The sequence below is a fragment of the Paroedura picta genome, chromosome 11 (genome assembly GCF_049243985.1).
Source record: "Paroedura picta isolate Pp20150507F chromosome 11, Ppicta_v3.0, whole genome shotgun sequence".
Lineage (NCBI taxonomy): Eukaryota > Metazoa > Chordata > Lepidosauria > Squamata > Gekkonidae > Paroedura > Paroedura picta.
Genome location: NC_135379.1, coordinates 19,748,956 through 19,771,108, shown reverse-complemented (window position 1 = coordinate 19,771,108; position 22,153 = coordinate 19,748,956). Strand labels below are relative to the sequence as shown.

General features: G+C 39.2%; 1 protein-coding gene across 4 annotated transcripts in view; it reads right to left on the bottom strand.

Moving 5' to 3' along the window:
• Window positions 1–22,153, bottom strand: part of CDK14 (cyclin dependent kinase 14) — a 268,798-nt gene that overhangs the window by 133,494 nt on the left and 113,151 nt on the right. For all 4 annotated transcript variants that reach the window (XM_077302545.1, XM_077302548.1, XM_077302549.1 and 1 more), the window contains one exon: window positions 9,098–9,160. In XM_077302545.1, coding sequence (XP_077158660.1) covers window positions 9,098–9,160 — 63 coding nt within the window. The remainder of the gene's footprint in view (window positions 1–9,097; window positions 9,161–22,153) is intronic.

Below are 22,153 nucleotides of genomic sequence, written 5' to 3'. Positions count from 1 at the left end.
TACAGCTGAAAACAAAAGTATTAATGAAAGGCCTGAGAGGATAATTCCATCTTGGAAGCTCTGTGGAACCCTGAAAGGTCCTGCAGCAAGTGTGTCTCCCCTGATAAAGGTTTCTATCAAGATGGGACTATGATTGAAAGCCCCTGCATGGTGGGAGCAAGATGGACTTCCTGAAGAAGTCCACAAACCACCATCACACAACTGGGCCCGGCACAACCTGGCAGCCAGAACAATGTTGAGCTTTCTCATGGAAAGGTTGCCAGATTGAGGTAAGAAGGAAAAGCTGAAGTAGGATCGGGTGGGTCAGATGATGGGTGGTGAGGACTGAAGGAAGCAAGAAAAGGACAAAGATATGGTGTCTTTTAGGAAAAGTAAGAAAAAATAGTGGAGAAAATTAAAATGGAATACCCCCTGCAAGATCCTGTGGCTCCCCTACTGGTTTTATTATAATTTCAAGGTGATTATGAAACAACCTTGTCAAAAAAAGGTACATGAAATATTAATCTTCTGGGCCAGAAAAATGCTATTGTTGCTCAATGTAGATTTTAGACGATTGCTTTGCTTGTCGTGTATTAAGTTTACTCTCCCACATGAAAGATTTTATAAAATCACAGTGTTAAGATTATTATTACATGGCTAGAGTATGGTTGTAAATTGTAGTGCAACAAAAATATTAGAAGAAACTATATAACATTCCTATTAATTTCCTGGATTCAACACAATAAATATCTGCTATTTAGCTATTAACCCAGGACTGTGGGTTAACTGTGAAAGCTGACCATGCGAAGGAATAGAATGACATGAAAAATATAGAAATGTCATATGACTGAAGATGTAACAATGTTATTGCATTTCCTTTCTCCTCCATGTGCACTCATAATACAGCATGAGATTCTTGGATATTACCAACAAAACAAAGCAGCAACAAAATACATTATTCCCAGTTTTGAGCTTAACAATATGCCAAGGAAATAAGAAGGAGTAAAGAAATTGTAGGCATAGATAAGAAATCCATTCAGATTGGGGAGGGAAGGGGGAGTTACACTTATAAATAACTGGAGTAGAGCCTCAAAGTGGATATTGTAAATCTTTAGATTTAAATTACACATGACAGAATGCAACAGATCAATTTTAACCACAGTAACTAAACCTTCCCGCCAAGGAATTGGAAATGCAGAACCTGTCATTTCTGTAAGGATAGATTCAAATGGGTAGCCATGTTGGTCTGAAGTAGCACAATAAAATCAGAGTACAGTAGCGCCTTTAAGACCTTTAAAACTCTGATTTTACTGTCATTTCTGTGTAAGCCTCATTCTACCAGCCGCAGCAGTACCCCTGTAAGAAATGTACCAATAAGAGCTGGCCAATACTAAACTTTGCTGCATTCCTGGCTAATAGGATGTCTGGCAAGGGTACTAGCTAGGGTCGCCAGGTCCCTCCCACCCCCGCCACCAATAAGGGGTGGGCTGGGAGGTAGATGTGAAATCTAGATTAGGAAATTCCTGAAGATTCAGGTTGGAGCCTGGGGAGGACAGGACCTAATTGAGGTACAATGTCATAGTGTTCATACTCCAAAGCATTCATTTTCTCCATGGGAACTGATCTCTGTAGTCTGGATTGTAGTTTCGGGGCATCTCCTGGTCCGACTTTGAGGATGACATCCCTTGTACTTGCCAAGAATACTTATTGTTGCAAAGGATGATATGTTTTGCATGATGTAAAGACTTATATCTTCACTGTAATGTGTCTCCCTACCCAAGTTCCTTCAGAGCATTGAAGGTTTCATGACCACCGAATCACAGCTATCTAAATAACTATAGGAGTCATTGTTATGAAAAGGAGACACAGACTCGGGTACAAAAGGCCTTGTTATCAGGAACACTATGCAAACATTTCAGTTGTGACAGGCTAAAAAGATCATGCGAAATCATCAGAGAATTCTTGACCTGGATTCCTGAAGTGGAAAAGTACCAACTCAAAAGGGCAAATGCATGTGAGAATGTGTATAAATGATAGTGTGTCACATGAAACAGAAGTTTCCAGGTGCTGGACTAGAGACCCAATTTCTAGCATACCCTGGAAACGAGGGAGAACTGTGTCTGAAGGGGCAAAAAATGGTAGACTGATTCACACTTGTTCAGCAGTTGGAAGCGTTAGAATTGAAAGAAATCTAGAATTTCAAGGAAAAAAATCTTCTAGAATCCTGAAAACACAGGTCTGAAGAGATGTAGCAAAGCTAAAGAAAGCCACATTTTAAAAAGACTAAGAAACGGAGCACAATTCTCCTGAACACATTGCTAAATCTCTCTACAGCTATGGCATAAATTCAAACAACTCTACACTATACTATTTTGATCACTTTACAGTTTTACTACATGCAGCTGCATCCATCTAGGGAGCAAGCATATAATATTGATTGAAACCCATGTTACCATAGCTTTTCTACCATTATATTTTTGCTGAGTAGTGTGGCCACAATAAATTATCTTCATTGAGTCACTACAGGTGATCAGCTCCCGACTTTAATGATAACTGCACAGCTCTGGTTACTGCCAAATTTCACTTGCCCCTAACTGGGGAAGAAATCAAAACTTTCTCAGGGGATGGGAGAGAAGAAACATAGGAGATATACAAAGAAACAAATTACCTTTTGATCACCAGCTGTTCTGGGACACTTGAAAGGAAATTGGAAGGAAGGAGGCTTACTGGAAGATGCAGTTGCATAGCTTCAAGGACTGCAAGTTGTAAATAAAGCCTAAGGACTCTAAGATTTCTAACAATCTAATTCCCAATATTCAACCAATATGTTTCGTTCAACAAGCTCTCCCACATCGGGTCCTTTATCAGACTAGGGCCAATTTGTGCCTCTTAAATCTAAGAGCTGTATTGGGTATGTTGTTGGCTCAGCTAGCAGCAAATGTAATGAAAAGGAGAAAAAACAGATGCTTGCAACTACAACCCTTCCTACAGCCCATGAGCCTGTACACTTGGACTAGTGCCAGTACATACTGCATCATCCACCATTTGACTTATCCCAGACATTAGGGTGGGCAAGCAGTAGTACCACCATGCTTTGTACAAACCACGGGGTCATTTTAAAGCATTTTGGAGCATTCTGAAAGTCCAAAATAGCATCACATGTCAGCAACAACAACAAAGTTTCATCCCCCTCCCAATATGTAATTCTTTAGATTTAAAAAATTTTCTGCAAATCTGGGCTTTTTGTCTGTTTGTGGCTTCCTCTCTGGCTTTCAGTATCCACAGATACATTGAGAATTAGGTATACCGATGATTCAAATGTAATTTTTGTAATGTGTAGTCATAAATCAAGTTTTTGATTTTTTTAAGGAATTATGTCCCTCTTGAAAACCATTTCCACAAAATGTTAGGGGAAACTGCATTTAATGATCCCCACCCCGCCCGAAAAAAGTGTTTTTGCCATTTGTCTTGAGAACTGCACTGTAGCCGAAGGAGCACTTACTAATAATGATCCCTGTGAGGATACTGCCTTATGAAGGTCAAATCAATTTAGAGGTTTATGGGGTGTGATATCAATGTGTTAGCAATGATTAAAATGTAAGGGCAAAAGCACCGAAACCACCAGTTTCTCCAATAAAGACACATCTGCACTCAGCAAGAAATTCTATCCTCTTTTCAGACTGCTTAGTGCAGACAGGTTATAAACAGCTCCTTCCTGGGAGACTGCTGCAGCCTTCGGAACACCCTCTCATTCACCTGCAGTTGTTGCATGCTACAATAAAATATGGAAAAATGGGAAGTAGACTGGACGCCGGTTTACGGCAGCATATTATTTTAAGCATGCCAATGGAAATAGTTGCTTCAAGCACTGTCATAAGAGTAATGGGAAGCAGCATATACCCTATATACTCGTGTATAAGTCTAGTTTTTCAGCACCTTTTTTCTCACTGAAAAGGCCCTCCTCGGCTTATTCACGGTTATATACGGTAATTGAAATAAAAGCCTGCTCCAGCCAGCCAATCATTGCTCTGGCAGCTTGTGGGACATCAACGGTTTGACTGAGGGACTCTATTTTTTTCTTTTTCCTTTAAGGAAATCACCTCTTAATCACTTCTTCCAAACTATTCTTTTGTTTTCTGTGGGTGAAAAGCGGGGTACAAAACCCAGCTGCTATTCAACCTCTTGACTTTTCTGTATTTGTTGGGGGAGGGGAGGCTGAATGGGAGTGCCTGTGACGATGGAGCATTTCCCGCCCTTGGCTTATATGCAAGTCAATACGTTTGCCCAGATTTTGTGGTAAAATTGGGTACCTCGGCTTATATGTGGGTCGGCTTATATGCGAGTATATACGGTAGGTTACCTATCACAGCTTTTTAATACAAGCACATATTTGAATATTGGTTCTACAGAGCTGCTCAACAGCAGAAGGAGGCCTATGCTAGTTGTATGGTAAGAGTCACAACAGGGAAGTACGGTAACCAGTTTTTAATCTTTCTCAAATGAATTGGTATAAGATTTCAAGTACAGCCAGAGAACACACAAGACACTTGGATCTTCCTACTGGTGACAGAAACAAATCTGATTTGCTACCAGACTTGGGTTTATCCCTCCCCCTCAGCGTAATTGATGTCTTCCTGGTTTTGGAAACCTTGACTGGAATGCCATTTTGCCAGGACATCCAAATGCAGGGTCTTGGGCAAAGAGTTTATTTCCTCCATTCACACTAGTAATACAGACAACCCAAGCGTAGCACCACATTTTTCTTGATCAAGCAGGTGACTGTTGTGACATCTGACTTCAGCAACTGTTTTGAGTCGCCATCTCCTGCTATGGCAGAGGGTCATCGTTTTTTATATGTTTGCTAAAAACAGACTACGCATAAAAAGCGCAGTTTTTTTGTTTGTTTCAAGTGACACAAACACAGTTCCCACACAACCTACTATTCGGAATCTGGCATACCTATTTACATGATTGGAAATGATGCTCTATAAATATGGATGGAAGACAGGCGACAAAAGAATTTGCTGTGTTAGGTGTGATAGGTACATGAAGAAAAATCAACCTCAGATGTAATATGAGCAATTCTGCTATTACACAGTAAAACAGAAATGTGACTTATCAAAGCACAGCTGTAGCCCCAGGACAATATAAACATTGTGTCTAAATAAGATAAATCTAAAAGGCAGCTATAATCATTGCAGCAAATCACTGAAGATATGTAGACTGTGCAGGATACTTCTTTCCTGATATTCAATAGCTATTAAAATCCATCCATCCATAATATAATAAAAGGATTGTCTTGAATGTAATAACTCTGGTTGTGTTAAAACATTAGCTTAAAAGATAACAAAATTATTCATTATTATATGAAATGTGACCAATCTACTATGATACATTGATTGATCCTTATTGTTTCCAGTTAAGAAAAGTATCTCCAAAAATGAATTCTTGAGATATATGATAAACTTAGCAGTTTACCATCAAAGAGAGATTCTATATTTTTATAAATTCTAATATTTTACTCAAGCAGTACATGAAAAATGTTATCTAAAGCAAGTACTGACTCCACTGTTCTTACATCAGTCGGAACAAAAAACGGCCATTTTGACATGAAGAATATATTGAGGCAGCAGGACGTTTTCTACCACAGTAAATTCCATTTCAGGAAAAGATATCCTATGGATTTTTCAGAACTGATTGTCTGGGTCTTTCTCCAAAGCCTGGATTTTAAACACTTTTCAGTACTATGTCTTATAGACTTAGAGACACAGCTTATATTGGAGTCAGAAAAAGTCTCCCATTTATCCAATTATATTAAGTTCTGGAAAAAGTCTCTCTTCTGTCCAATTATTTTAGGTCTGCTTTCATATGCAATATACATAATATGACTAATTTAAAGATCTTCCAGTTTTCAGAAAACAGAATAATTTACATCTCTATAAGCTTCAGAAGTGAAAATGAATCCTAAAGCTAGTGTCTAAAAGTATTTGTTGGTTTCTGTTTTCTTTGATATCCTTTTAAAATCTTTACTGCTATTATTGCTGTACAGAGGTTATTGATAAAGATGATTACAGGGTTTCACTTAATGACCAGAACCTGATAAATACACTGTCCTAATCTGCTAGTAGAGCATCCAGTAGGAAACTTTTCCCTTAATCAATGAAGTTAAAAGGCCCTTTCTACTCCAGCCATGGAAGAGCAATGGATTATGATGGCATTAAAAACCTAAATAAGCTTTCTAATGAACTGTTTGTACTTTCACCCTTCATCTCTTTCTTTAAAAGAAATTCTCCAATTCTGATATATCAAAGGCAAGTAAAAGGAATACTGTATATATATTTCACAAAGCTTAGAAAACTACCTGAAAGGAAGTCAAGCTTATTTTTCCCCAGGAGCACCATCAAGAAAAATAGAGTGGTCTTAAATTCACACTAGTTACAGTGAAGTACAATAATAAAAATGTAGAACCTCTCCCCTTTTTTAAAGGTAGCAGTATCATATTCAGGGTCATCTTCCTTTTATGTAAATATGGGATGGGATAGGAGGATGGGATATGAGCTTTCCATGTGGCAAGCAATGGGTCATAATACTTGCATAGAGGATTGCCCTTTAACTGCCACATTCATGCTTTTGTTAACATGTAAGATAGAGAGATAGAATAAAGCAGGGTTAATTTGGTGTTTGATGACCATAAAGATTTATTTAGAAATTGATTCTCAATGCTGTCTGCAAGAGACAGCAGCTTAATTTAGCAGAACATTACCCTACCCCATTCCACACCTGCTTGTTTTCAGCTGTGTAGTGAAAAGCTACAACTTATTAAGTTCATTAAATGGCACATAGTTCTGTTTCAAATATTCACTGTATTTAATGGGAAGATTTAGCTCTACACCAAACTCGGTGAAGGTGGCTGACATTTTAGAAGTGCTTCTCTCGGAATCACTACCAAACAAAGGCTGTGGAATTAGAAATGGAATTTTAAAGGGATCATGACAGAGTTTCTATGTGGAAATGTTACATGAAGTCCAACAGTTTTCTTAGATATCTTGAATATCCATTGAGTTTCATTCACGGAAAAACAAAGTAGCTTACTCATCCCAAACAATTTAATATCTATCAATGAATAAATTAGCACTACTAAGGTTAATCATTGAACACATGACACCATTAAACTTTATGCACATTTTCTCCATCAGTTATTCTGTGTATATATACATTCTGTGTATATATACATACACCACTATATGTCAAAATGGCTCATCACATCAAGTTTACTGTCTACACATCCAGTTTGATTTATATCAAATAAACAACATAATAAGTAGGGGAAATATAATAAGATTCAGATGCCTTATTAAATATCTTACAAAGAATTTTCTAACCCAGGACACAATTTATTTCTTAGCTCCTTTATTTACATTTTTGGTTAGTCATAAAAAGAAAACATGAGCTATTAAGCAGAATATTTTTCCTTGCTCAAGATTTTAATATCAAGACTTAAAATTGTTTCTGGGAAATAATACATTTTGTGTGTGCATTCCACAGATATATTATTTTCATTTAAATGAGATAAAATGAATAATAGCTGTTAATGAATCACTTCCACGTTCTGAGTACTTTCTAACACCCCATTGCTTTTGGGTAATTTCAAGCATAATTACTTATGTCTTTGAAATATAAATATTTATAAGTTAACAAATACCCTAAGGCTTTTACGCAGGTTGTTAACTTCCAAATTGGTCATTAAATCCCTGAAATTATCCATTTCTCAAGAATGGATATTATTTTCGAAATGTAGCAAATTATTTGAAGGATAAATGTTCGAGACAAAGTATGATAAGACATAAGAACTGAATAAGGTACGATAAGACAAAAGAACTTTTTAAATAAAAAGCTTCCTTCAACGTTTTGAAAAGAAATCTGCACACATAACAGCACAGCTCACATGTGAAAGGGAATGAAACTTAGAGAGCCTGCAGAAATCATCTGTGCCATCTACTATGACACTTAAGCACTATGGGTCCAAGTGGGCTGTTCTTTGGTTAAACATGGATTCTTCAATAAGCCACTACATTTCCCTCCTATGAGAGATCATCAAATGCACAGATCATCAAATGCAGCCCTACTCAGTGTTCTTCAGAAGGCAGATCAATGGGCCCAAAGAGATCTCATTGGGCTAAGGTATGTGTTTACTGGTCCTTGAAGAAGCTATCAAGTACCTTCAGCCTGTGAGAAAGGTGGGCTATGAATGAAGTAAGCAAGTATATAAATAAATAGCAACTAATTCCCTTAAAATACTTAGGAGGATCATCGAGGACATCTAGTGCTACAGGATTACTGGCCATCAATAGGTGAACCACTCTTGTCAGGCTCTTTGTTAGACTGTATTCTATTTAAATATTTTGTGTGTGTGTATGTGTGTGTGGGGAAGGATTTAATCACAATTTGCTGTGAATTCCCTGGATGGCCTTCCTGGGATCAAAAATAAGCATATGAATCAAAATCACAAGGATAGCACAGGTTTATTATAAGACAGAATGTGATGTGATTTCTCTTGGGTACATTTTCAGTTTACAACAGTTGTGCTTCTCTCAAGCTTTTCCTGCATGTTACGTACTCAAGTGCCCATATATAATGGTATACATACTATGGCACATTAAGACTACAATTCTAGCCATATTTACTTTGAAGTAAGCCCCATTCTTTTCAGCGATGGCAGCATCAAAGTAAACAAATACTGAATAAATATTACCTGGGTGGTCTCTAGTTCACAAAATGTTGCATGACTGATTAGTTTCTGATTCATGTTAAAGTAATTTGGCTGATTTCCCAGTAGATAGCCAGATCATGTCTCCTGTTTACATCCAAATAATTTAAAAGCTAACGATAACAGTTGATAAGATAAATTGCTACTATCCAATTTACACGAAACAGTAAACATGGCATGGCCTAAAGATGGGTTATTAAAAATAAAAAGTTTTGTATAATTCAGCAGATGTTTTGTTATTCAACATCCAGTTTACACATTACTTTCAGACACTTCCTTAATCCATAGGCCCTATTTCTTTTCTTTAACACAAACATATCATCTAAAACTATATTTGATAGTTTTCCCTACCTTCACATTGTCCGGATGAAGTCCTCCAGGATGTTTGTCCATGTACTGACATAAATCAGTGTGCTTAAAAAGAGAGAGAAAAGTTGGGGTAATATGTATTATTGCTACCTCTGTATGATGGTAACACATCAATATCTTTCCACTTGAAAGCCACTGTTTCCTCCAGGTACAGAAAATGGGAAATGAGGAAAATATATATTCTCAACACTGACATCACCTTCAGGCTCCATTCTTGTTAATGGCTGATAAGATTATTTATAAAGACTAAAACATCTCCAAGTCCCCTCTAACGATCTGCATTTCAAACAGTTGCATTTAGAACTGCAAAACTCAGTGTGACTAAATGGGATATTCAGGGAGAAATCAGAAGCTTCTACAGGTTATGAACAAAATGGGAAAGTGTAATAATAAAAGATTCTGGTTCTGAAAATTACAGAATGCTCCCTGATAGGGAGTGAAAGCATTCAGCAAAAGTAAGGTAAAGGTAAAGGTATCCCCTGTGCAAGCACCGGATCATGTCTGACCCTTGGGGTAACGCCCTCCAGCATTTTCATGGCAGACTCAATATGGGGTGGTTTGCAAGTGCCTTCCCCAGTCATTACCGTTTACCCCCCAGCAAGCTGGGTACTCATTTTACCGACCTCGGAAGGATGGAAGGCTGAGTCAACCTTGAGCCGGCTGCTGGGATTGAACTCCCAGCCTCATGGGCAGACAGCATGTCTGCTGCCTTACCACTCTGCGCCACAAGAGGCTCTCAGCAAAAGTATGTGGTGTTCAAAGAACAAAAGTAACAAAGACTTTTTGAATTTGTCCTGAATGAATTTGTCCCATAAAGTCAAAACGACATGAAGAAAATATTATTGTTATTGTTATGCAGCGTACTGATAACTGGTTAACAATTCTGTGGTAATTTCAGCCATTCTTGCTAAGTATCTGTTCTAATTTTCTATCACATTCTAGGATGCAGGACAGGAAAAGTACGTAACGGGCATTTGATAAGATATGCACGTTCCCACACCACAATGAAGCACAGAACCCCTTGTGTTCAGTTTGACTCCACTGCTGTGTTATAATACATCCCTGAATTCAGTCCATAATATCTGCTCTAGATGTTACTCTCATTGATTCTGATAGGAACACATGTTGCTAGCTACTGCAGCTTCTAGAGAACACTGGTTGGAGCATGCTGCCTTTGGGCCACATCATGTGTCTGATCCACAGTTTGAAAAAGGGTGAAATGTTTGCTTTCAGTCAACACTTGATTCTGGGTTGCCTTTCTCACACAAACACAAACATTACTGCCTTGTGGTCAACATGTTAATCTTTTATTCATGACTACCCCATTGTTAACCAAAAGATCTTAAGTGAAAGTTAACTTCTCTTATTTCCATTTCTAAAACATCACTGGGATGCATTATTCACCAATAATGCAAGGGAACACATTCCAACTGCTGTGCACCACTGTTTATTCCTCTGTCATGCATTCTGCCCACCATAGGCATTGTTCATAGAGGAAAACCATAGTAGTAGGAAAGGCATCATGTGAACTGGAATGCAGAATGAAATCCGCCAGCCTTTTCTAACATTAAATAAGCTAAGAAAACAACATAAGCTGTTTCATTTACCATTCGTATTTATCAAAAATAAAACAGCTTCCAAGGAAAAGATTTAACACATGCCATTTTAGTGAGACTTTCATATGAACTTCCCAAGTATTTTGTACAAGCAGCTGAACACTGCATGGCACTTCAACCTTGTTTCCCTTTAATCAACTGCTTGACAAAAACAGGATTTTTGCTCTACAACATTCATCACTACCCTGCCCACCATGCTCCTGTTTCAGATTTGTTGATTGATTGCATTTCCAGTTTTCACAACAAAGCCCTCTGATATTGTTGTCTAACTTGGATTATTTGGTCGATATACTAACTTCTGTACATCTATGCGATGCCTTCTGGCAACTTATTATGGCTCATAATGATGTACATGTGTTATTCTATCCAGCAATCTAGGATGAAGCAGGCAACAATAATATATGGCCCCAGACACCAGCGCACCAAATTAAGCATTTCTTCCTATAGTCCACTTGGCATATGTTTAAATGACAACAATGAAGTAGAGGGGAATGATTTCTGAAGTGCAGAGTCAATTCCCACTGCCTCTCACACTTCTGAAGCAAATTCCAGCCTGCGTTGTCTTAAAGGACAAATAAATCAACAGATCATCTGTATTTATGAGGATACAGTTTAGGAAATGAACATAAAACACCATGGGGCTTGATTTTCCTCACAGATTCACCTCAAAAATCACTAAATATCCCCAAATAAGGGCATGTTTAATGTAATTTTTGTGAAATTAAACCAACTCAAACAATAGCACTCAAACTAGTAGAGTTGTGGAAGTAGAACAGTAGAAACAGTTGTGGAGGCAGTGTAAGACTTTTTTTTAAGTGACACCGTTTTTTAAAGTGGCATCACCAGGCACTTGTATAACTCTGTTGTCAAGCACAAAAGTCAGTATTTGAGGTCCAAAATCTCACATGGCAGACCACATCTTTAAACCCAGCCCTGTTTGGATTGCAGGTGTAGAAAGGTGTGAGTGTGTGGGGGGGTAATAACAGAACTTGCCACCTTTAGCCCATCTCTGGAGATGCAGCATGTAGATTTTACAAATAAGCACAAATTCTGCTTCCTCCACTTACCTTCTCATAGGCTTTTCCACAAAGTGATTTTATTTATTTATTATATTTATATACCGCCCTCCTCGGAGGCTCCCTTTCTGTGTAGGAGTTCAGCTAAAAAAAAAGGAATGTCATAGAATAGAAGGGGAAAGATACCCTTTTTGCTCTTAAAATTATTTTAAAACCCAGGACTGCTTCATACTTTGAATCCTATGCTCTATTTTTGTCATTTTCAGATGAGATGGGTAATGCTCTAGAGTCTGTTCATGAAGTTTCTTCATTAATTTTAGGGTTTATGTTTTTCCTCCCTCTTACTCTAACACAGAAGCATTAAAATCAGATGTTTTCCTGGAGAGTTAAACTTCCATTAATCGAAAGGTGACAATTTAACATGTTGAGATATACTTTCTATTAGCTGAAATCCAATATTTGCTTCACAAGATTTAAGGATTTTAATAGTAAGCAATAACTCCTTGAAATCTGCAGGAGAAACACCAGTTTTTAGCTACTTTCTAAAAGAGTGACAGGGTCTTTTAAAAAGTTAGTGGTGAAGGGAGTTTGAGAGGAAAAACTTTCAAAGTGAACTTCTGCCCTAGTTTTCTTCATGCTTTACCCACTTTATCTTGGAAAGGCACTGGCCTGCTGGAATAAAAACCTTAAAATGGTGCTGCCTCGTGTCTGCCCAACACAGCTCTCCTGGACTTCCCTTCCAGGCCCATTCTGCTTCCCTCAGAATTCCCTCTGTTCCAGCAGGGCAATAAGATGAAGGGTTGGAAGACTCTGAGATGTCTCTTCATGTCATGGCAGGGAAGTTAGAGTGCAGTAGAGGAGTGTTGTGCTGGTCAAGCAAAAGTCACAGCTGTTCTTGAGCTTCCCTCCCAACCACCCGGCAATTCTATTATTGCTGAATAAGATCACATACCCACATCTTCTCACTTAGTGCTAGGATGACTTCAGTTTGGGATCTGGGCGCACACACATTCAGTCTGGCATAGAGGCATCACAGATGGGGAAAATTTGGCCCTGAGAAGTTTGATTGGTGAGGACTTAGCCTCAAAACTAAATCAGTCATATCTGTTTTCAGTTACCCTTTCCCACAGAAAGCACTTTGACATACTCCTCGCCATTGTAAATAAAGAGCTTCCCCCTGGATGGCTTAAACATTATGGGATAGTGATCTTGAAACGTTCACTCTAAGTCAGAGCTGTTTGGGATGAGAGTCAGGTGGAGCGTGGAACCCGACCACTTGGGGCAGGGACACAAGCTGCCCCTGATTTTTAAAAATCTGAGCATCTCAACACTGAAACCATCTATCTCAAAGTCACTGCCAACCAGGTACTACACGGGTTCCTCTACTTTTGAAGCTGTCTCCCTTGCCCATCTCTTACCACCCACCGAAGGAATTTACACGTCCCAATCTAAGCACATCTGTTCCCAATAACTCTTTAAAAAATCTACCAGAGGAACTCTCATCACTCATCATTTGTGTCTGAAGCTTTCCGTCCTCCCTAATTGTACGCTGAAAATGCACACAGAGAAACAGCCAGAACACACATTTACAACTTTGCAATGTGGGATTCATTCCTTTGGCAATGCATCAGACGTTTCTCTGCCACTAATGCATCTTTGATTCACATTTGATTATTGGTCCATTAAAACTGTATGACTGTGATGCGTTTTTAAATACTAGATTTTGTGGTAGCTTAAAAAAAAAGATGGATCCTGGAAAGGCTCAGACATATATGTAGCTTCCAGACAGTCGAAAATTCTGCATACATCAAAGTAAGCCTTTCTCTGGATGCAGCTGGCATCTGAGTTTATGTTTATTACGAGCTGCCATTTCAAGACAATGCATATAGATAACACTGCTTTCTCTTTCTGTGCATTAGCTCTTCCACCTTTCAAGTGTGCAAATTGATTGGCTCCTGCTCTCTCTGTAATGAGGTTTCATTTTTGCAGCTCTTCCTGCTGTGGCAGATCTGTAAGTACCAAGTCTCTGCTGAGAGAGCAGAGCGCAGACTGAACATGGTCTGTTGCATTGTGTTCAGTTCTGAGTTCAACGTTGTGCAAGATATTAAGGGGAAGGTGTCTTTTAATTATATAAAAACAGGTCACTCCATATTGTTCTGCTCTCTTGTAAATTCAATCAAATTTTCACATAGATAAAGGTAAAGGTAAAGGTATCCCCTGTGCAAGCACCGAGTCATGTCTGACCCTTGGGGTGACGCCCTCTAGCGTTTTCATGGCAGACTCAATACGGGGTGGTTTGCCAGTGCCTTCCCCAGTCATGACCGTTTACCCCCCAGCAAGCTGGGTACTCATTTTACCGACCTCGGAAGGATGGAAGGCTGAGTCAACCTTGAGCCGGCTGCTGGGATCGAACTCCCAGCCTCATGGGCAGAGCTTTCAGACTGCATATCGCTGCCTTACCACTCTGCGCCACAAGAGGCTCATTCACATAGATAATTTCATGCTATGTAATGTGACAGAATTGTGGTGTACAGAACAATTTCATAGGTGGCTGCCTGGCCAAGAGGAATGAGGCCCTATTTATTTATTTATTTATTTAATATTTATATACCGCCCTCCCCGAAGGCTCAGGGCGGTTCACATAAAACAGAAACAATGCATTTAACTTAGATTAACAATAATAAAGTGATAACAACAAGAAACATAGAATAGTAGAAAAATATGGACAACATTAAATTAACGTATACTGATAGCCCAGTGGGTTGGGTGGAATTGTAGTAGATGCCATAGGAGGGAGGCTCAGGCGGAGGGCCCATGGGAAGCAGTGGTTCAGGTTGACCTCAACCAAATGCAGAGTGGAGGAGCTCCCTTTTGCAGGCTCTGCAGAATTGTTCAAGTTCTGTCAGGGCCCTAGTCTCCTCTGGGAGCTTGTTCCACCAGGTGAGGGCCAGGATGGAGAATGCTCTGGCCCAGGCCGAGGTCAAGTGAACTTCCCTGGGGCCAGGGATCACCAGAAATGCCAAACTGCACAAAGTTATTGAAGGAAATAAAGGTGCAAGCTTATATCTGGGATGTGAATGGGAACATTGCATGGCCTGGAGAGCAGCGCACGTCACTGAAACACTGCAGAATAAAGAGATCGTAATTATCAGCTACTCTAAATTGTATTTTTATCCTGGGAGGAGGAGGAGATTTTTTTTACCTTGCTTCTTACTAAAAGAAGTTTCAAAGCAGCTTCTAGACACCTTTCCCTTTTCTCCTAGTCTGGAATTAATGAAATGCTTCTAAGGCAACTATTTTGATTCATTCTGAATGTTTAGCAGGGATATTTGTGCATCAGACAACCTACAATAGTAGATCCTGGTAATACCTGCACTTATATGCATGTGTTTATTAAGTGCTTTGTATACAATATACATGTACTGATAAGACATGATTGAATAGTTGGAGGTTTTCAGCATTGTACAATCAAGAGAGCTGGCAACATTTCAACACATTTTAATTTCAACTTATATATTTGCTTGTCCAATGTCAAAAATGAAGATACACATGCGAAGGTAGCATTGGATGCAGTTTGCAGCTCCCTCACCTTCACTAGCATTGGGAATATTTACAATTATGCTTACAGAAAACTGTTTCCACATTTCACAAATATGAAACTGTCCAATTTTATATGCCAACCAAGTAATAAATGATGTATGTTACATGGCTAAAGCGGGGGGGAAATGGTTTTGGTTTGATAAGAAAGGAACTATTATATAAGGAAAAAATTAAAATGAAGAAACAGCCATTTTTTTCTCCATGGCTGTAGAATTTCTGGAAATGTTGCATCTCTAGCAAGATGGTTAAGGCCACTCAGGCCAGTGACAGAGAATGGGGTAGAAGCAGGCCTACAACAAAAGAGTGGCCCCATATTTTATATCGCAGTATCATCTAATAGTAAAATGCAATGTGTGACATATTTTGCAACCCTGGAAGCAGAAAGTTTGGGGAGTCAAGAGAAGGGAAATTTCACAGTGAAATGTTTTATAGTATGTTTACTTTAGTGCAGGGGTTGTCAACCTATGGTCCTCCAGATGTTCATGGGCTACAATTCCCGTGAACTCCTGCCAGCGTTTGCTGGCAGGGGCTCATGGGAATTGTAGTCCATGAACATCTGGAAGACCACAGGTTGACTACTCCTGCTTTAGTGGGCATTACTAGAAAAAAGGAGAAAGACAATGCATTCCTCTGTCATCTTGTACCAGTTCTAAAACATCCATCAGTCAGAAAGGGTTTGAAATCCATTTTTCAAGGTTCAACATCAGCCTATCGAGCAGCAGTTGGTTTCTTGTCTAGCACTGTAAGTATGAACAGATGAATAAACCCAGTATATAGACTCATGCTTTTGATTAGCCCCCCCCCCAAATTTTACTTGGACTCTAGCCAAGAATCTTTGAAAACTGACTATCCAACGAGCGAGTGTGTCTATACGCCCACGCTATCGTTGCTCTGAACTCCAGGACAAAATCAGCCAAATGAGCTCCCTGCCCCACCTCCTCGTCAGTAATCATTCACTATTAATTAGCCGCTTATATTTCCAATGAAATGTCTTCTGCTTCTGTTCCTCTTCGCCAGAGATGATAAATCGGCATGCGACTTTGCTGTCCCGTAGTTCTACCTAATTGGTTTCAGCTGTCATTTCTGAAGCTGAAATGCATGGACAGCCTGGGGCCTGTGAATGAGCAGGAAGCATTTCCAACCGCATTCCCATCATGTCAAACCAGCAACGTGAAAGAGTTCTTCCATTAAAACAAAAACTGTACTATTTGGCTTCTGGCAATGACATCATGCCGCAGACAGATTGTATTGTTTCACTGGGGCAGCAAGACTGTTGCAAGCCATTCTTTTCGGCTAAAGAGACTGCACATGTTAGTTATGCTCTGGAGGTTCTACTGACTGGAATAGTTTCCCCATTGTCACTTAGAAATTCTTAAACAGACAATACAATTGGCAAAATAATAATGAAGCCATAGCTGAGGTTACAGATTTGCAACAATCACACACACACACTCATATACACACCCCACAGGAAAAGTTACTCCAAACAGAATTTATATACTAAGCAGAACACACGTTTTCCTATTTTGTATATATTTTTATTGATTTCTATTTATAAAACAACTATAATCTGAAATAGTGATAAAAATTAAAACGTGCTGCAGTTGCTGATCTTCTAACCAGCATGTTTCATTCAAATCAGCCTCCCTAACACAGCAATAGAAAGTAGCAAACATTAGACTGATTTTTAGAAAAAGGAATCCAGAGGAATTACTGGTCAGATAGCGTAACATCAGTATTAGGTAAATTACCAGACGCTGTTATTAAAGACAGATTAAGCATACAGAGGAACAAAACCCACTGAGGGTAAATCAGCATGGTTTCTTCAAAGAATAATTCTGCCTCAATAACCTTTTAATGAGAACTTAACATGGATAAGAAGAGTGGTTTTTATATGCCACTTTTCTCTACCCGAAGGAGTCTCAAAGCAGCTTACATTTGCCTTCCCTTTCCTCTCCCCACAACAGACACCCTGTGAGGTGGGTGAGGCTGAGAAAGCCCTGATATTACTGCTTGGTCAGACAAGCTTTATCAGTGCTGTGGCGAGCCCAAAGTCACCCAGCTGGCTGCCTGTGGAGGAGCAGGGAATCAAGACGGGCTCGCCAGATTAGAAGTGCGCACTCCTAACCACTACACCAAGCTGGCTGATACTAAACTATATATTTGGAATTCTGAAATATTTGTGACAAGAAACTTCAACAAAGACTTCTTTTCTCGGACAGGCCCTCATATGGGTTAAAAAACTGATGAAACAACAGGGAGCAGACAGTAGAAATTAAGACTGCTTTGATAACAAACAGGTATTGAGGTCCCACAAGGATGGGCACTGAGAATTGTGTTACTTAATTTATTCCTAAATGACCTAGACTGGCTAAGGGGAGAGTGGCCCAGTGGCCCAGTTTGCAGGTGATCCCCATTTTTTCAGGATGATGAATATCAGGGTGGGTTGTGAAGAACTTTAGGAAGATGTCTCTACCCTGGGTGAGTAGAAAACGTGACAAATTTAGAAAGGCGTTAGTCGAAGCATGTAGAAATTTTTAAAAATCCCCCAAATAAATATATTCTGATGTATACATATGCTGGCATAGAACGAGAGTGGACAGGTTGATGCAGCTATGATGAAAAAGTGAACTTTACTCTTAAAATGATTAGGAAAGTAACTGAAAATAAATAGCATAGTGCCCCTGTATAGATCTATGGCAAAGCTTTATTGGATCTGGTTGACATCTCTCAAAAAGGATATTGCGGAGCTGGAAAAGTGCAGAACGAACAACCACAAGAATTAAAGAGTTGGAGCACATGTCCTATGAAGAAGGCTAAAGAATATGCGGCTTTTGGTGTAGAGGTAAAAGACTAATGGGAGATAAGACAAAAGTTTATAAAATTGTGCATGGGTAAAGAGAAGTTTCCCCACCATCTTCCGTAACACTGAAACAGGAGCATTCAATGAAGGTGACTGGAACAGATTCAGGATAGACAAAAGAAATAATTTCTTTAGTAAACCGTAGAATGCATTCCCAATGGACATAGCAGTAGCCATTAGTATACATACTTTCAAGAGGACAATTGACAGATTTATGGAGGACAGATCCATCAATGGTCACTAGCCATGATGACTAAAAGGAATCTTTACATTCAGAGACTGTCACCTTCTAAATTCCAGAGCTAGGAAGCAACATCCGGGGAAGGCCCTGGCCTCTAAACCCTGTTTATTGGCCCTATGGTGTGAATCATGATGCTAGACTAGATGAACCAACGGTCTGATTCAGCAGGCTTGGTCTTTATATTTTCATCTGAAATTGATTTAACCTCAGTTCTTACAGCAGCGTCTTTCTAGCCAACCAGATCATCCCAGAGGGATAAGCATCTAGACCATAAATTATAAGTGAGAGTTTAGTAAATACATACATACTTGTTATAAAGAGAAACTTTAAGTTCTGTAAGTCAGAAACGGTTTTTGAAGGAAATCTTCAGCAAAAACATGATGGCCCTTTATTCTATCCACTACTCTGCGGTAAACAGATTGCACATTTTGTGTAACCAAAGTTTTACTGATGGAACACTGAAAGACTTTTAATTCTCTATTACGTAATAATTGCTGCCATAACTGAGGATAATAAACCCCATTCGACATGAGCAGCATCGGGTGACCTTGTGGCAGTCATGCTATCAGCGTTCCTGTCAGGACACAATGAGGCAGGGAACAGAATTTCCTAAGCTCCTTTGAAGAAGTGTGGGATAAAAAAATGTATTAGATGAATAAACAAACGACCAACTGTCATAGTCCCAATCCTGAACACTTTGCTGTCCGGTTTAGGGGATCCCTTCTCTTTTAACATTTTACAAACTTGCTGCTGCAGAAGATCCTTTGAAAAATATTCCTGATGCAGGTTTCAGGGCAGCTTTACAAATTTGCACTGGCAGAATCCCATGTAATTCAGATGTAGGGTTGCCAACCTCCAGGTGGTAGCTGGAGATCTCCTATTACAGCTGATTTCCAGGTGACAGAAACCAGTTCATGAAGAATATGTCTGCTTTGGAAGGTGGACTCTACAGCAGTATATCCCCTTGAAATCCCCCTTCCCCAAACTTCACCCTTTTTCCAGCTCCACCCCCACAATCTCCAGGTATTTCCCAACCTGGAGTTGGCAACCTTATTCATTTGTCCTCTAACATCTTACTGCCATATTAGTTAATGGATGAAGAGATCCAGGAATCTCTAGAAAGATGTAGCATTCCTGAAGAAACACTAGCAAAGACTCATAAGGAATTCCATGCAAAATAAATGTCTGGGATTTGCATTTACATTAAAATACAATCTGCAGTTAATGGGAGGGCTGAGCACATACTTAATGTTAATGTTAATCCTTGCCCAATGAAATGAATAGGGGTTAAAAGTGCTCAGCTGTGACTGGATTGCGACCGGAGTTAATTTATTGTTCACACTCACTGGCAGACCCTATAATCATGCTATCAAGCTTTTTCTTTTCTTTTTTAACCCACAAGATGACTATAAAAGTGAAGACTACTAATAACAAGCTATCACTGCAGCAAAATACTTTGGTTAATACGGAATAGTGGAAAATGTCTGAATTGTGTCATTTTCCCCCAAGGATTTTGGAATTCCTTGCCTCCTTTGTACTAGTGAGGATGCTAACTCCACATTCAAACATCTTAGAGAATTTTATGTTTCCACACCGGTAATTATCATAACCAACATTTGTTCAGTATTATAAAGAAGTTTCTCTTTGTTGCTCAGCTCTATGTTTTAAATTTTTGGAAATCTGCCTATAATACTATTGTTGCCTTCCTGATGTCTATAATGCAGTACACAATAAGGGTAGCAAAATGCATAGTACCATGAACAGGTCTCAGATTCATGGATGGCATAATAATGGAACATTCCACTAATTCTATGCATGCTTACTCATGCATAAATTCACTGAATTCAGTCTCCCTGACTCCTGCTTAGAAAAGTACAAACTTCGGGGGGAAGGGGGTCTCTTAATTTTTATGCATGAAAGGAAGATCACTTCTGTGCTGCATGTTCTCTTTGCCAAATATCCTGTTTTTTGTTTCTTTCACACCATTTGTACTGAGGCAAAAAGCAGGCATCTATTTTGGGATAACTAATTTCTTCCTAACCAGTTTCATCAAACCGAAGCAGAATTGTCACAAAATGAAGCTTTCGCTCTACTCCCAAGCAAGCAAAGGAGTACAGCCTCAATTTGACATTTAAATTAATTTGGGGGAGGCCATTTGCACTCTACAAGCATGATGACAAAAGCAACTTTGAGGTCCTAACACAATTTATGTGGATGTTAAAACGTGAAAAAGAATGTGAAAGAAAGCATGCTGAAATGTCCTCTATGCTGTACGCCTGTATTTTATACTGGCAGGAGTCAGACAAATAGAGGGAGGGTGCTGCCAAAAAGTTTTCTATAATGATGATGGATCTCTGTCTTATATTCCCATGTTTCTTGCTTTCAGGGGCAGAAAAGTATCCCCCTCTCCCCACCAATAGCCAGAAAACAGAATCAAGTGCCAGACAAAAAGATCATTCTCTTATCTGAATCTTTTGTCATTACACGCACAATAAGAGAATGACATTCTCATCCATCAAAGGATGACATGGATAAATGAACAAAAATGGAGCCATCTGTTTGCATTATATGACTCCTATCCTGATCCTCTAACTATACATAGCTGAGATCGCCAAAAGTTACTTCGACTGTTGTAGCTACTACAGCATCTGGTGCCCGTCTTCTTACCATGCCTGATAGTTTCAATCTCACTAGAATCAGATAACATATCAAATTAGTCTGCCTTCAAATACATATTTGACTATTTGTTAGCCCAAACTATTGCAGCTTTGGCAGACAGGTCTTGGGATAACCAATTTCATCAAATTCAGAAGTGAGCATCTGTGCAGCAGCTAGAGGCTGGGTGTATTCTTCAAGGCAGCATGAAGGTCAAGGTCAAACTGGCTATAACTGAGTCTAGGTGCACAGGGATAGCAGAAGCATCCTGACCATATGATGTAGTTGAACCAGCAAGCCTGGTTTAGCCTAGGGATTACATAGAGAGCCAGAGACTCTCCCTGTTCCTGGGCTTTACACACCCATAATACTACAGCACTATGTGTGTGATTAGCTGTGATTAGCATTAGTTAATTGGAACTAAAGTCGAGCCCTCCATAGAAACACATATAACGTAGCTTCTCATTTTATCATCTTTGCCAAAACACTAAGCCAAAACAAGAAAACCAGAAATGCAGAATTCCTCAAAAAAAATACACCATATAGTTTCAAAGGTTTACATAATTTGGTCCTTAAAAGCTGTTGGACAAAATACATAGTCAAACATACCTCTCTCTCTCTATACTGCCTTGGCCCCTTCTCAAACTTTGCTCCTTGGGAGAGGGTTCAATCTAAATTTTTAAGATCTGCTCTTCAAGTGCCAAAGTGTGTCTCTAATGCTATTCTGAGACTTGAGACAGGAATTATGAAGATGGAGGCTAGAGTATGGCTGACTGCTTTAAATTACTGGCTTAGACTATCCTTTTTCCCTCAGGGCCTTGCCCTACTAACAACTGAGGATGGTTACCAAGCTTCATGGCAACGAAATGTGAGAGCTAAAATTACACTCTTGGGGTTCTCTCCTGAGTTCCTACTGAGTATGAGATATGATCAGGCCAAGAAGGTGTTAAGCAGAGATTGATTGACATAGAACGCCAACAGGACTTAGCTAATAACCCATCTTTCAATATGAGTGAACCCAATAGGTACTCATCTTTCCCTATGACA